Below are 15579 nucleotides of genomic sequence, written 5' to 3' on the forward strand. Positions count from 1 at the left end.
TGATTTTTATTGGTCAAGTCACTAATTTTTAAAAATCAGTTTTAGTTTCATGCATCTGTGTAGCTCATTTCATTTCACTTTGGTTCTGTGTCCTTAGTTTCTTTGATCTAATCTTTCTCTTTTCATTGATCTTTTTAAGTACTTTTATTTATCGCTTTTATTTCCTTCAGCAATCACTGCCATCTCCCTAGATTTGGCTTTTTTTGTCTTTTGATTTTTCCTAGCCCATGTATTTGTTCTACATATAGTTTTGAGAGCCTACTCTGTTCCAGGTATTGTTCAGCAGTTTGATCTTGGATCTCTAACCTTCTTGTCAGCTTTATCAATGCTACTGCATGAAAGTATGTGAAGTCCTCCAGTAAAGATTGTTCCACAGCATTCTTGTGTTCTCACTTATAGATGGAGCAAAGACAGTGACTGTGCTGAGAACATGTATATTGACATGATGCTCTGGAGACATGCTCGGCGCCTATTAGAGGAAGTACGACTAAAGGACCTTGGCTGCTTTGCAGCCCAGCTGGGCTTTGAACTGATTAGTTGGCTCTGCAAGGAACGTACACGAGCCGCCCGGGTGGACAACTTTGTGATAGCCCTGAAGAGACTCCACAAAGATTTCCTGTGGCCACTTCCCATCATCCCAGCCTCTTCTTTCAATTCTCCTTTTAAGAATGGAAAATACCGAACAGGTAATGTAGAACTACTGTCATTTGTACAAGAAGAATTGTATATTTTATTCCAGCTATTTGTTGTTAGTTGATAGTCATGAAATCTGCATTCCAAACTCAGGATCAGATAAAAAGCCAGCTTTTTATACATCAGTTGGAACTTCTCCATTTGACCAAGGATGTAAATAAAGTAGAACCTATGTCCCTAAGTCTTGAGATTTTGAAATCTAGTCTATAAGTCCAACCACTCTTATCACAGATTATTAACAAATTGAGAAGTGGCTGAATATAAAAGCTACCATATTTACCTTATTGTCGGAAGGATTTTGAAAGTAGTCAGTCATGGATCTCATAATAAGCTAAATTGTGATCTACCTAAAAGGAATCATTCCAGGAAAATGGTAATAATGCAACTTTGTGAGCTTGGGCCATCTTCTAAACTGTCAGAGGACAGAGTGAAACTGCATATTTCAGTGAAAAAAAAAAATTAAAGGATAAAGTTTTTTAGTTCAGTTCTTTTTCAGAAGACTGCTGTAGTTAATACTATTTATGAAATTTTAAATGTAAACCTTTTATTGTTGTATTTGGAAACTTCATGTCTGAAAAACCAAGACAAATACTTAAAAGATTGAGGAAGGTTGTGCCTAGTTCTAGTATGATATAAGATGATGTATATGACTATTAGATAGCATTATGTGATCAGTCTGGTTTGTTAAAATGTCACATCTCTAGTTTATGGGTGGATGAAATCATAAAACAATCAGTATTTTGCAGAGAAAGGCTGAAAGAACTCTTGGAAATGGTAATATGCATATCTTGAATTTCTCTCCCCATTTTTGTTTATTTGTTTTAAACCCACTATGCAGTAGGAGAGCAACTATTAAAGTCTCAATCAGCTGACCCTTTTTTAAACCTTGATATGGATGCTGGCATCTCTAATGTCCAACAAAGTCAGAGCTGGCTCGGCAACATTGGCTCCACCCATCATGAGATAGACTCAGCCTCATCCCATGGACCACAAACACAAGATGCCTTCCTGTCACCTTTGTTTAATAAAGGTAAATATCATTTTAAGTCCTGGCTCTTCTTCATTTCCTTTGGAAGAAAGCATATGTGCAGTAGCACTTCAGAGAGAAGGGCTTCACTCTTGTCTTTCAAGATGTGTCCTTGAGGATTAGCTTTTAATATCTGGTAGAGACTAAACAGTTCCTAGAACAAGGGCAAATTGGCCTTGACTATACTTTGCCTTATGTATTTTTTTTCCCTTATGTATTTTAAATAGGCATGACTCTATGATAAATCTCCAGTAAAAGAGCCTCCTTTCTAATTAACTACTTGCTTCCTCTGGTGTTTTCTGTGGAAAAGATATTTTATTTCATATATCCCAATAGTGGGAAAGGAAAATATTCATAAGCAAATAAGAAAGTATTTGTCCTTGATTTAGCTAGAGATCAGCAGTCATGCTGAATTAGCATGTTGAAACTTATTCTCTCCAAAATCATGTGGCTGGGATTGAATGTGGCAGAGAGAAAAGGAATGTGGCAGGAGTAGAGGCAGCACCGCACTGTTGCACTCCCATTGAGATGTAGCTGCTAGTTCCGGCAAAGCCCTAAAAGTGGCTAGAGGAATCAGGAAGCAGTCCCCACAGTCATCCTGGAACTTGGTAAAGTTTGGTTACTGAGACCCTCAGGATCAGTGTCCTTGGAGCCTCAGACTCCCAGCAACAAAGTGGGTCCAATCAGGAGGTCCAAATTAAGGACTTGAAGCGTAGGAAAGCAAAATCTGCAAATTTGGGTTTGCAAACAATGGCCAGTGGCCAAATCCAGCCCACAGACTGTTTTTATATATAACACAGCTGTACCCCTTTGTTTATATATAGTCTTTGCTTGCTTTCCCATTTAAGCAGCAGAGGTGAGTAGCTGCAACAGGCATTGTATGGCCCTCAAAGCCTAAAATATTTACTGTCGGTCCCTTTACAGAATAATTTTGCTGACATCTAAGGGAAGAAAAGGATTTCTTCAAGGTAGAATACATAATGGTAATAGTGATGATGGAGACCACTTTATGGCTCTTTTTTTTTTTTTTTTTTTTTTTTTTTTTTTTTTGAGATACTTGGGACTAGGAGTTGAACCCGGGACCTTGTATGTGGGAAGGTAGCATTCAACCACTGAGTCACATCAGCTTCCCTGAGTTGATTTTTTTCATTTGTTTTGCTTGTTGTTTGTTTTTGTTTTTTTCAGGAGGCACCAGAAACCTAAACTGAGACCTCCCCTATGGGAGGTGGGTTCTCAACTGCTTGAGCCACATCTGCTTCCTCTGTGGCATATTTATAATGCACCAGATCTCTTTTAATTCTTTCAAAAAATTTGCCGTGAAGATATCTTTATCCCCATCTTAGAGTTGAGGAAACTGAGACTGAGGTTAAATAACAGCTGTTATGGGGCAAAGACAAAATTTGAACCAGATCTGTGACACCAAAGCCACTGTGCTGTACTACTTCACATTACCTTCACCCCTCCCCCAGGCTAGTGACATCATCATCAGTCCTAGAAGAATCACCAAGTCAAAATGTTACAACCTAGAAATTCCCTACTTAGCTGAGAAACTGATAAATTTTTTTTGTGGAATCCTAGCAATAATAAATACTCCAGTGTATAATTCTATTTGTATTCTTCTGGGTTATTGTTTTTAAAAAAAGCCACAGAGATTGTTATACAGTTTGAGTAACTATAGAAGCCCTTGATCTATCAATAGTAATTTTAATTTTTATCAAATATACAGTACATAATTTAAAAGTCAAGTAATTTTACACAGTTTATAACAAAAAGAGCAGTCCCTGTTGCACCACTTTCCTCCCTCAACTCATAATTCTCACCTACAGAGGTGTAAATCGCTTTTCAACTCTTGCAGCTGATATCTGTTTACCTTTATATTTCCAAATAAGATGGAGGAATTACTGGCTGCTTTAATTATATATTTTTCAAGTTAATTTCTTAGCAGTTATTCTAGGGTTTACCATATACACTTTAATCAATTTAAGATTTATTAATTCCAGTGAAATATGAAAATGTTACTTCTATATCCCTCTATTCCCTCTTCCCCCCTTTTGTGCTATTAATGTTATACATATCTGTATATGTCACAAACCCAAGAATACATTGTTATAATTATTACTTTGTATACATTTATGTCTTTTAACAAAGCTCAGAGAAGAAAAAGCAAGTATGTTAACTATATAGAGTTGATTTGACCCACTAATTGAGTGTATTATTTATATATTTGCGAATTTGCCTTTTTTCTACCTATTGTTAATTTCCAATTTTATTCCAGTATGATCAGAGAAAAAGTGTTTTGTTTAATTTCATTGTTTTTAGATTTTTTGAGATCTGACTTATGACCCATCATATGGTCTATCCTGGAGAAAAATCCATGCACACTTGAGAAGAATGTATATCCTGTAGTTTGGGGGCATAATGTTCTATAAATGTCTTTCAGGTCTAGTTCATTTATCATATTATTTGAGCTCTGTTTCCTTATTTATCCTCTGTCCAGATGGTCTGTCTAATGCTGAGAATGGAGTGTTGAAGTCTCCAACCATATTAATGTAGAGCTATCTATTTCTTCCTTCTGTTTTGCCAGTGTCTCTCATGTATTTTGGGGCACCTATGTTAGGTGCATAAGTACTTATTATTGTGATTTCTTCTAGGTGAATTTTACCTTTTTAAAATCTGTAGTAACATTCTTCATTACTTGTAACAGTTTTGCATTTTCAATGTTTTATCCCATGTCAGTATCTAATACCTGTCTTTTTTTTTTTTTTTTTTTGCTATTAACGTGGAACATCTTTTTTCCAAACTTTCACTTTCTGCCTGATTGTGTCCTTCCATCTATGTTGAGTCTCTCATATACAACAAATAGATGGCTCATATTTTTTTATCCATTCTGTCAGCTGGTGTCTTTTAATTGGGGAGTTCGATCCTTTAACTTTCAGTATTACTAATAAAGGCATTACTTCGTCCATTTTATCCCTTGGCTTTCTGCTGTCATAACTATTGTCATCTGTCTTTTAACCTTTTCAGTTTCTCTTCCTTATGTTCTTCATTTCTGTACTCTTCTCCAGGGCACTTGCCTTTGTCATTTCCTTTCAGACTGTAACACACACTTAATATCTCCTATAGATTTGATCTCTTGGTAACATGTTTTTCTGTAAGGACTTAAAACTCACCTTCATTTCTGAAGGATAGTTTTGCTGGATAAAGCATTCTTGGCTGGTAGTTTTTCTCTTTATACCTTAAATACACTGTACCACTGCCTTCTTGACTCCATGGTTTCTGATGAGAGATCAACATTTAGCTTTATTGAGGCTCCCTTATAAGTAATCATTGCTTTTCTCTTGCTGCTCTCAGAGTCCTTTTTTTTTTTTCTAATTTATTTATTTCTCTCCCTTTCTCCCCCCCACCCCAGTTGTCTGTTCTCTGTGTCTATTTGCTGCATCTTCTTTGTTCGCTTCTGTTGTTGTCAGCGGCACGGGAATCTGTGTTTCTTTTTGTTGCGTCATCTTGCTGCGTCATCTCTCCGTGTGTGCGGCGCCATTCCTGGGCAGGCTGCACTTTCTTTTGCGCTGGGCAGTTCTCCTTATGGGGCGCACTCCTTGTGTGTCGGGCTCCCCTACGCAGAGGACATCCCTGCGTGGCATGGCACTCCTTGCGCATCATCAGCGCTGCGCATGGGCCAGCTGCACACGGGTCAAGGAGGCCCAGGGCTAGGAAGCGGACTTGGCCCAGTGGTTAGGGCATCCGTCTACCACATGGGAGGTCTGCAGTTCAAACCCCGGGCCTCCTTGACCCATGTGGAGCTGGCCCATGCGCAGTGCTGATGCGTGCAAGGAGTGCCCTGCCACACAGGGGTGTCCCCCACGTAGAGGAGCCCCACGTGCAGAGTGTACCCCGTAAGGAGAGCCGCCCAGCACGAAAGAAAGTGCAGCCTGCCCAGGAATGGCGCCGCTCACACAGAGAGCTGACACAAGATGACGCAACAAAAAGAAACACAGATTCCCATGCCACTGACAACAACAGAAGGGGACAAAGAAGACGTAGCAAATAGACACAGAGAACAGACAACCAGGGTGGGGGGGAAGGGGACAGAAATAAATAAACAAACAAACAAACAAACAAACTGGGTTTGAACCATGGACCTCCCATGTGATAGACGGATGCCCTAACCACTGGGCCAAGTCTGCCGCCAAAGTCCTTTCTTTATCTTCAACCTTTAACAATCTGAATGGTAGATGTTCTGACTGGAGAGGGCTCTTAATAGCTGTCTCTTCCCTGGTTTTCTCTGGTAGACTAACTGGCCCTTGGTTTAGTGTGTTGTTCTCTTAAAGCTAACAGCCTCCTCTTAATTGCTTACCACCGAAATTTCCATTGTTTTCAAGAGTACCCTTAGGCTTGAACTTCTTTCTTTGGGTATTACTTCCAGAGCTCTCTGTTCTCTGGACCGACTCTCCCCTTGGGCAAAATCTCTGAGTCACTGCTGTGAATGCTAGGAGGAGACAGAAGCCTCTGGTCTTCTTAGCTTACTTCTCTAGACATGGAACCTCTTCCTTACAAGCGAGTTGGGGTGAGGGTGATCAGGACCCCAGTACCTATCATGCTTGGAGTAGAGCCTCTGCCCTACCAGTGGAGACTGGGTGGAAGGGAGACCCCAAGCTCTCGGCCACACTCACCTGGAGTTTATCTTCTATACCTAGTACTAGGAAGGGATGAAAAATGCTGGCAGCCTGCCCCTCCCAGTGAGATCCCTTGACGGGGAGCTGTGGAGCAGGGAGCTCTATCTTCTTGGCCACACACAATCTGAGTAGAGTTTCTGCCACCTGAGCTAGAGGTGAGAGGAAGGAGCAGGTTATCACTCAAGTGTCGCAAATTCATTGTTCTTTCCAAGATTTAATAGATTTTCTTAAATAATTTTTTTTCATTTGCTATATGCCTAGGGCAATTTCCAGAGGTTTAAATTTTTTTAAATTTTAATCATCTTGGGGAATAGGTCCACAGGGGCTCCTCACACTGGCATTCCATAAGTTGTTTTTCTTTCTTAATTTTAAATATCATCTGTCAGTTTATGCTGTTGAAGATGAAAGTTTAGCTCCCTTATATCACCTGTCACAACATAGATTCCCTCCTCCGTCCTTCTAATAAGTCAAAAGAATTTTATGCTGAATCAGTATTCAGTGTTTATAAGTATAGATATACTCACAGCTGAGCCTGGGCTTACTATGATTGTACTTTCTTCCTATTTAAAAATTTTCTTAATTTTTATTTTTATTTATTTATTTCTAGGAGGTATTGGGGATTGAACCCAGTACACCTGCGTGGGAAGCAGGTGCTGAATCACTTGATCTGTATTCGCTCCCCACATTTTTTCTTGAACAACTTTTTCTTTTTCCTTGGACTGCCTCAGGTTTGTCTTTGTTTTGGCTTGAGTTTTTAATACCTGTCACTGATTCAACCCCTGACTCTCTTCCCAATACACTAAAATACATGCAGTAATCAGTCAGTTCCACTTTTTTCATTGTGCTTGTCCTTGTTCCATTTCAATCAGGATTGGTTGCTTTCTAGGCCTGCAACCCAGGTTTTCCTATGTGGGATCCACAGTCCTTGAATCTTACATCTTCTTTTTTCTTGGTTTATTCTCACATTTTAGTACCTTCCAGAGAAAGAGTATATGGGAAGTAAATTTTTACAAGCATTGCTATTTAAAAGTCTGGTACAATTCTGTTTTCCCTGATTGTTTTTATGTGATCTTTTTTCTTTCTGGAGCCTTTTAGGAGGCCCTCTTAATCTTGTGTTTTCAGAAATTACACAGTGGTATGTGGGTATTCATTGTGCTAAGCCATTCTAGAAATTTTTAAAAAATAGTTCCAGTTTTTCTCTTCTCTTGTTAGAGCTCTGATTATTTGGATATTATACTTCCCTGATGAAACTTCTGTATTTCATGACATTTCTTTCATACACACACATTTTTACATTTTTCCTTACTTTCTGGGTGATTATTTTAACTTTAATTTCCATTCACGTCTGCTGGATTGATGTGTTCTCATCTTGGTTTTCAAGAATTTTTTTTTCTCTAAATGTTTTTACTTGTAGAATCCTATATTCCATGAAAATATCTTTGTCTCTTAACTCTCTGAAGCTACTATTATGGTCCCCCAGATGTTACCTTCTCCTCCCTGCCCAGACTGTTTCTTCTGAGTTTCTTTTTTCTATTCTTTAAGTTATAGTCTTTCTTAAAAATCTGGCAGTTTGTGCCTTTCCATTCATATCTTAGAAAAGCTGACTGGAAGTGATTAATCTGCAAGTAATAGTATGCTAAAACACAAAGTATCAAGAGAAAGAATTTAATAGAATTCTATAAATGTCTCCTAAGAGAAGAGTATGAGTATTTAAAATTATATTCCTTGAGGACTGGTGTTTAGCAGTATCTAAAAAAACAGGACATTTTCAAAGATGAAATAGGTAAAGTCTTGTTACAGATCAGCCTTAATAGATGAACCTTGCAATTGATTTTTTTTTTTTTTAAGATTTTGATGATAAGGGAACACTAACTTTGACCCCAGGTAATCAAATTATCTCCATATTATGAGTGCCATTCGTCTCATAAGTATACCTGTATTATAAAAAAAGTTATACACTATTTTAACTTTTAAAAATTTTAATCAATAAAAATTAATGGAAATTTGCTTTTTCTCTTGTTCTGTAAGTTCCTTGGTTTTTGTCCTGGGCCTGCAAAACCTAAAATATTTATTCTCTGGCCCTTTACAGAGCCTGTGCTCTGTAGTAGTAAATACATTACAAACTGAAGAAGTTTTGATGTGATTTATGTAGGCATAGGACTATGTAATTATAAGAAATAGGTATTGTTATGATTCCACAGTTTGCCAAATGTTTGTTTATCCATCTGTCATCACTCCTTACCTGAGATGCTGCTGTGTGGGGAGGCAAACAGTTGCCATTAATATTTTTTAAAACTTCTAAAAAGACATAATAGTATAGTGAACTTCTCTCCCCATGTACTTATCATCTAGCTTCAGTAATTACCAACTCATGGGCAAAAATTATTCCATCTACTCCCCCCCACACTTTATTTAGAAACAAATCTGAGATAGTTCATCAATAAATACTTCAAAATGTATATCTAAAAGATAAGTACTCCCTTTTTAAAAAATAATTATAAAAAATTATTATAGTCAGTACCTTCCAAAAATTTAACTTTAATTCTTTAATCCTATAAAATACCCACTATAAGTATTCAAATATCCAGTTTTTTCATAAATGTAATGATTTGTTTGAATTAGGATCCAAATAAGGTGCACCCATTGTGATTGCCGGAGTTTTTAATTCTCTTGCTAAGGGATAGTCATCTGTCCCCAATCCTACTCCTGCCACATCATCTTAGTTTTCTTTGGTTTAGTTTAACAGGATCCTCTGTGTTTCCTATAAATTAGTAGTTGAATCTAAAGACCTGACTACATTCTAGGTTAGATTTTTTTGGTAGATGAGCAAGACTACTTAACCTTGTGTTTTTCCATCAGGTGGCATATAATGTTGGTTATCTCCCTCATTTTAAAAAAATACTACTGTTCATATAACATGGGTTTTTGGCAGTGTATATAATATTTGGCTTTATAGTCCTGAAGGAAAATCATCCAAGAAAAAGCTAATATTTAAAAATAAAGGAAAATATTTTCCTCTTGGAGCTAGTTTATAACTTTTGGCAATTCCTTATCAGGTGATGAATGCAGTATTGGTTCAGCCACAGACTTGACTGAAAGTAGTTCCATGGTGGATGGGGACTGGACAATGGTGGATGAAAATTTCTCCACACTCAGTTTAACCCAGTCAGAGCTAGAGCACATCTCCATGGAGTTGGCGAGTAAAGGGCCTCACAAATCCCAGGTCCAGCTTCGGTGAGTTTCTCAGCTATTGTTGACAGCACAGAATGCTTATTCTCAGGGTATTTGGGCATACAGGGTACAGAGGCTACTTTCCTGGTAAACATTGCCCTTCATGTATTTTCTGTTTTTTATGTAAGTATTGCTTATTTACTTACATATATCTTAGTACAGATCATTTTGTTTCTGGTTTTATATAGATATTTGCTACATATCTTCATGGAGGCAGGATGTCTGGACTGGTGCATTGTCATAGGACTGATTCTTAGAGAATCCTCAGTAATAAACCAGATTTTGGTTATTATACAATCTACAGAAGTAGATGGAGAGATGTTACAGAACATAAAGACAGGGCTACATGCTGTGGACAGATGGGCCTGTACAGATTGGTAAGTATTGTTCCTTTAGGCTTGATATCTTGACTGTCCTTTGGAGAATCCTGTCCTTTCACTTTAAGGCTTAGTTGTGGTTCATTTACTTTGGAGTTTAGATTGGTAGAAATAAAATGTTTTCACTTTTTAAGGCTATTTCCTTGAGCAACCATTCTATGCCCAACATTTAGTTCGATAATAATGTCAGTAAACTTACAGTGTTGGTCAGTTTATGGTTTCCATGTGAACATGCCACTGACCTCAGATTGATGCCGTACGAAAGATCTTGGATTAGACAGGAACTTGAGATTTGTAGTTTTGAGGATTTGAAAGTAATAACCTAAACATTCAAGAACTATGTGAACTTAACATTTCATGATAGTTACTAGCAAGTACAAATAAAAAATAGTGGGGGTTAAGACCTTTGGATACCAGCCCCATCTTCACCAATTAACTTTGATTTGGGGCTAGTTTCTTCACTTACTTGTTCTAGTTTTCCTTGGTTAGATGCTCTCTGATGGTCCTTTCCTCAACCTTAAAGTCCTGTTGGTCCTTGAAGATGATTTTTAATTTTGAAACTGGTCAAATATAAAAATTGTCTTAGTGAAGTGGGTATAGCTCAGTGGTTGAGCATCTGCTTTGATGTATGAGGTCCCAGGTTCAATCCCCAGTACTTCCTTTAAAAAAAAAAAAAAGTCTTTGTTCCTAGTGCTCAGAAATTTAAGACCTATGCCTATGCTCAGTTCTACTCTGTCCTGGCCAGGGCACCCAAGAAGCTTTTCCTCCCTCTCTCCTTCCCCCATATCAAGTATTTACCTCTTTGTTTTGGAGCCTTTTGAACTATGATAGATGAGAGCTAATTTCTTTTTTCCTCTACTTAGCCCTGGATATAAGCCATTTTTAAACATCATTAAACCACAATTGCAGAAGCTCAGTGAAATAACAGAACAACAGGTCCAGCCTGAAGCCTTCCAGCCTGTAACTGTGGGTAAGACTCCTGAACAGACTAGCCCCCGGGCAGAGGAGGGCAGGGGTTCCTCAGGCCACGGATGCATCCCCCAGGGTGAGATCGGAGGTAGCAGTGCAGTCAGCTGGAAAGAGGAGGACGCAGCCGGAGCAGAGGAGGAGGAATCTTTTCCAGATGGGACTTACGATTGTTCTGTGTCCTAACAACAGCAGAGTACCATCACCACAGGCAGTATTAATTTTAGAAGCGGTATTCAGCTGAGTACACTGTGACCTAGTTGGATGATTTAAAAGGGGGAAAGGACTCAGCTCAAAGACTCATAACTATTACTAGATTTTAACTCTTTCTGCTCCAAGAAATTTGACTTGATAAAAATGTGATATCAAATCTTTTATTAAAAATATTTTTTAAAATTGCAGTATAAAGTAATAAAGGCTATTGTACAGATGTACATGGGAATATTCTGGTTTTATTCTTAAAGGTTAGTAGCTCTTAAATCATAGGGATCATTTTGTCCCAGATGAGCTTCCTTTTTCAGTACTTCAGCTTCTCACACAATTGCTGATTTAGAGTGTGTCCAGTCTGCTTTTTTAAAAATAAATGCGAAGGTGCTTGTTCTGCTCATCAGGTACTTGAGCTCCCTGTTTGCTCCGTGATTGGCCCCACTGAATAGATGCCTCCCCTACACATTATGACATTGTGCCAATATGATGGAGGCCTGTGAGTTAATGTGCCGGTTTGGGGAAACTTGATTACTGCTACATCAGTGTAGGCAGAGGTCTGAGGGGTTCTTAACAATTATGCTGTTATGTTAGATACTACTATTTTGTATCAAAGAACTGTATGTATATGTGAGTACTTGTGTAAATATATTCAATGGCACTGTTCGTATTTTTAGGGCTTATGTTATAATTTGTAAGATTTTATGCTGGATTCTGCATGGCTATCATATATACTGTTGGAATAAAGGCAGGGCTTGGCTCTTTCTGAATAGTCTTTATAAAGAAGGACAGGTTTATTGGCTTGGTCATAAAGTAACAGAAATGGTCACACTGATCATGAAATGAAACGTGTTTGTGCAGGTTAATGAAGTTTTTATTTATTGCTTTTGTAAATTGAATAAAATGGACTTTTATGTAAATAGACTGCTGAATCCTGTATTATCATGGCTACTAAAAATGTAAACAATGCATTCATTGTAACTTAAAATATTTTATGTATTTCTAGATATATGACTTAATTTTCATACATTATGGAAACATAACTGCATACTCAATTGCTTCTGACTAAACATATATATCTACTGTAATTCTAATTACCTTATAACAGTATTAATTTAGATAGTTTGTACTGTGCAATTTGAACAAAGGAATGCAGTGGGTTTTTTGTTTTTTTTTTACAAAAACAAACTTATTTTTATAACAATGTATTTGATGTGGACCAAATTCATACCACTATGTATAACAGCCTCTTTCTCATAGTGCAGTTGCAGTTTAGAAACAAAATTTGGTCCTGTCCTTGCTTTTCAAAGTGAATGTTTAGATTTCATTTTACTAGCCAGGTTTCTTTTGAAATTGGTAATTTGCTATCATTTTACTTTTCTCCATTACAAGTAAAATAATTTCGCAGAATTCCTGAATGGGTGGAATATGTGTTACTGATACCTGGTCCTCCTGGTGCTACTTTTAAGTCTTTGTTTCAGATTTACCTTTCTCTAAATTTTAAGATGGAAAATAATATTTCCCAAATAAGGACAAGTAGCCCAGCAAGAAACTAAACTGAAATTTCTTCTCTCCTGTCCTAGTCTATTAGGGAGAAGAACTAGAATTATCTTTGTGCTTGGTGTGAATAAATAAAAATGATTTACCATTGGAAACAGTTGTGATCTTTTCAAATATTCTAAATAAAATACTATGCTGCTGGGTTCATCTCTCATTCTTGAAAGCAGAACACCAAGAAGTTAATTATATTACCAATGGATGAGCCCATGAATGAATCTTTTCTTCTTCTAGTTTGTTTTTCAATTAAGAGAAGGCAGCCCAAAGAAGAAACATTTGGAAAGTTTACAGAAAATACCTCTCTGGTAATTAATTTATTGTATACTTTAACTTAAAATTCAATTTTTAATTTTGCCTTGTTGTTTGGTTCACATATCAACTGTTTAAGCCATAATTTTAACCAATGGATTTAAAGACTTGGTTTAATTATTTGAAGTTTACTAAATACATTTAAATTATTTGCTGATACCAAAAGAAGACATTTAGGGTTAGTTTCAACCTTTGCTTTTAATTAAAGTTGCTGCTACTTTTGTCATGTGTTTTTTTTTTCAACTTGGGGTGTGTGAATATATATGTGCATATACACAATAAAAGTTTTATATTCATTGCATAGTTAATAGTAAAGTAGGTGTATCAAAAGCCACAAAAAAAATTTTCATTTTACTGTTCCACTTTGTAGAACTTTCCTTAAGAACTGAAAATCTTGACAGATTTAAAATATTTTTGTCTCAATTATCTAGAATAGGATCAAGAGTTAGCAGCATCCCAAATGCCTGACAATGGAAGATTATAACAGATAACTTAAAAATATTCAGAGTATTGACATGGAAAATGTTCATAATATAATAAAAATGACATAAAATTACATATACAATATCTCTCCACCAAGCAAACAAAAGTTTGTCTATAAGAGACTAGACAAGTGATTTTGAGTTCTTCTTTGTGCAACAAACATAGAGGCAAGAAGGCAGCAGGAGCTCCAGGTTTACCACTTCCCCAAAATACAAAGTATAACGTGCAAATGGGCCACATGCCCATCCTCAACCAATCAAATGAAGCTGAAAAAGTAGAGCAAATCAATTATCACAACCTGAAATCCCAGCCAAATTACAGGGACACTTGGGTTTGGAGTGAGGAAGAAGAGAGGATTGCTGAAAGGTAATTTTGGTTGTTGGAGGAAATAGGGTGATTAACAGTAGGCTTCTACATTTATCTGCCATCCAGTCTCCTTAATGAACTCTTACTATTTCAGCTGATTCCTTTGAGTAGTATGTATTAACTATCATCTGAAAATGGTAGTTTTGCTTCTTCCTTTCCCATTTATACTTATTTCATGTACTGAACTTGTAAAACAATATTCAGTAATACTAATAGCTGGTTAACTTAGTTATATCCTGGGTTCTCATCATATTTTACTTTTCTTAACTATATAAGTAGAGGTAGCCATGGAAATGAGAAAAACATTTTTTAGCACTAAAAGATTCTTAAATCACCAGGGATAGGGAGAGTAACTGTGATCCAGGAAATTACAAGGATTAAGGACATTATCTTTAGTCAAGATAGGCCTTCCATGCATCAACAGGGTCTGGGCTTCCCCTTTTCCAAACCCGCAGTAAAAGGTGACGTCAGCAAGATGGTGGAGTAAGGCACCCCTGGTGCATAGCCCCTCTTAGAAACAGAAAAACTAGCAGAATCCATCAGAATCAACTTTCCCAAAACTCAGGAAGACAATGCTAGAGAACCACTCAGTGAATGCAGAATTGGAGGGGGGAAAAGAATTTAAAATATTAGAAGAGCCACTGGAAAAGTTTACTCGTCCATGCCACTCCCCTCCCCTCAGTTTGTGCGACCTACAGCTGTGGCTTGGCAGCACACACCTCAGGGAAGCAACATCCCTGAGGCCTATTGGTGCCCCTAAACACAAACACTGGGTATCTTTGTACATCAGCCCCAACTGGCTCTCTCTGGAAGATACTCAGGATGCGTGTCTCCTAAGCCAGAATGTGCCAGGGCAGAGAAGCAGTGCAGGTGGGAGTGGGGTATAGGGTATCATCACAGAGTTGACCCAGTGCTCAGTGGAAATTAAGCACCCACTCTTAAATAGCCAAGGGCTCAAAAAGAAACCACAAGAGAAATTAGGAAATATCCTGAGACAAGTGAAAACAAAAGCACAAAATTCCAGAACTTACAGGATATAGCAAAGGTACAGTGCTCAGAGGGAAATCTATAGCTATAAATGCCTATATTTAAAAAGAACTATCTCAAATCAATGTAACTTTTTACATCTACAGGAAAGAGAGAAAAGGAAGAGCAAACTAAATTTAATGTTAAGCAGAAAATTATAATCAAAATTAGAGCAGAAATAGAGAATAGAAAGGCAAAAACCAATGAAACCAAAACTAGCTTTGTTGAAAAGATCAATAAAATTGACAGATATTTAGCTAGGCTGACAAAAGACAATCAAAATGAAAGTGGGGACATTACTGCTCATCTTGTAAGAAGTAAAAGGATTATAAAATGCCAACAAATTGACAAATTCCTAGAACAAGTAACCAAACGGACTCAAGAAATAGGTCTCAACAGGTCAATAAAGAGATTAAATCAATAATCAACTCCCCCCCCAAACAAAGAAAAATCCAAGACAAAATGGTTTCACTGGTGAACTTCAAATATTCCAAGAATTAACACCAATCCTATTCAAACTATTCCAAATACCGAAGAAGAGGGAACACCCAACTAATTTTATGAGGCCAACCTTAATACTAAAACCAGATAAAGATACCTAAAGGTAAGAAAACTACAGACCATTATCTCCTTTGAGTATAGATGCAAAAATCCTCAACAAAATACT

General features: G+C 37.2%; 1 protein-coding gene across 8 annotated transcripts in view; it reads left to right on the forward strand.

Moving 5' to 3' along the window:
* The window catches only part of RIC1 (RIC1 homolog, RAB6A GEF complex partner 1), a 145076-nt gene extending 131818 nt beyond the window's left edge, over window positions 1-13258 (forward strand). For 4 of the 8 annotated variants that reach the window (XM_004457386.5, XM_004457387.4, XM_004457388.4 and 1 more), the window contains exons 22-26: window positions 400-686; window positions 1532-1723; window positions 9450-9627; window positions 9813-10001; window positions 10865-13258. In XM_004457386.5, the coding sequence (XP_004457443.1) occupies window positions 400-686; window positions 1532-1723; window positions 9450-9627; window positions 9813-10001; window positions 10865-11153 (1135 nt within the window). In that variant the 3' untranslated portion in view covers window positions 11154-13258. The remainder of the gene's footprint in view (window positions 1-399; window positions 687-1531; window positions 1724-9449; window positions 9628-9812; window positions 10002-10864) is intronic. The other 4 variants (XM_004457389.4, XM_058301819.1, XM_058301818.1 and 1 more) reach the window with 1 other exon arrangement.
* Window positions 13259-15579: the final 2321 nt, after the last annotated feature.

Source organism: Dasypus novemcinctus, chromosome 8 (assembly GCF_030445035.2).
Source record: "Dasypus novemcinctus isolate mDasNov1 chromosome 8, mDasNov1.1.hap2, whole genome shotgun sequence".
NCBI lineage: Eukaryota > Metazoa > Chordata > Mammalia > Cingulata > Dasypodidae > Dasypus > Dasypus novemcinctus.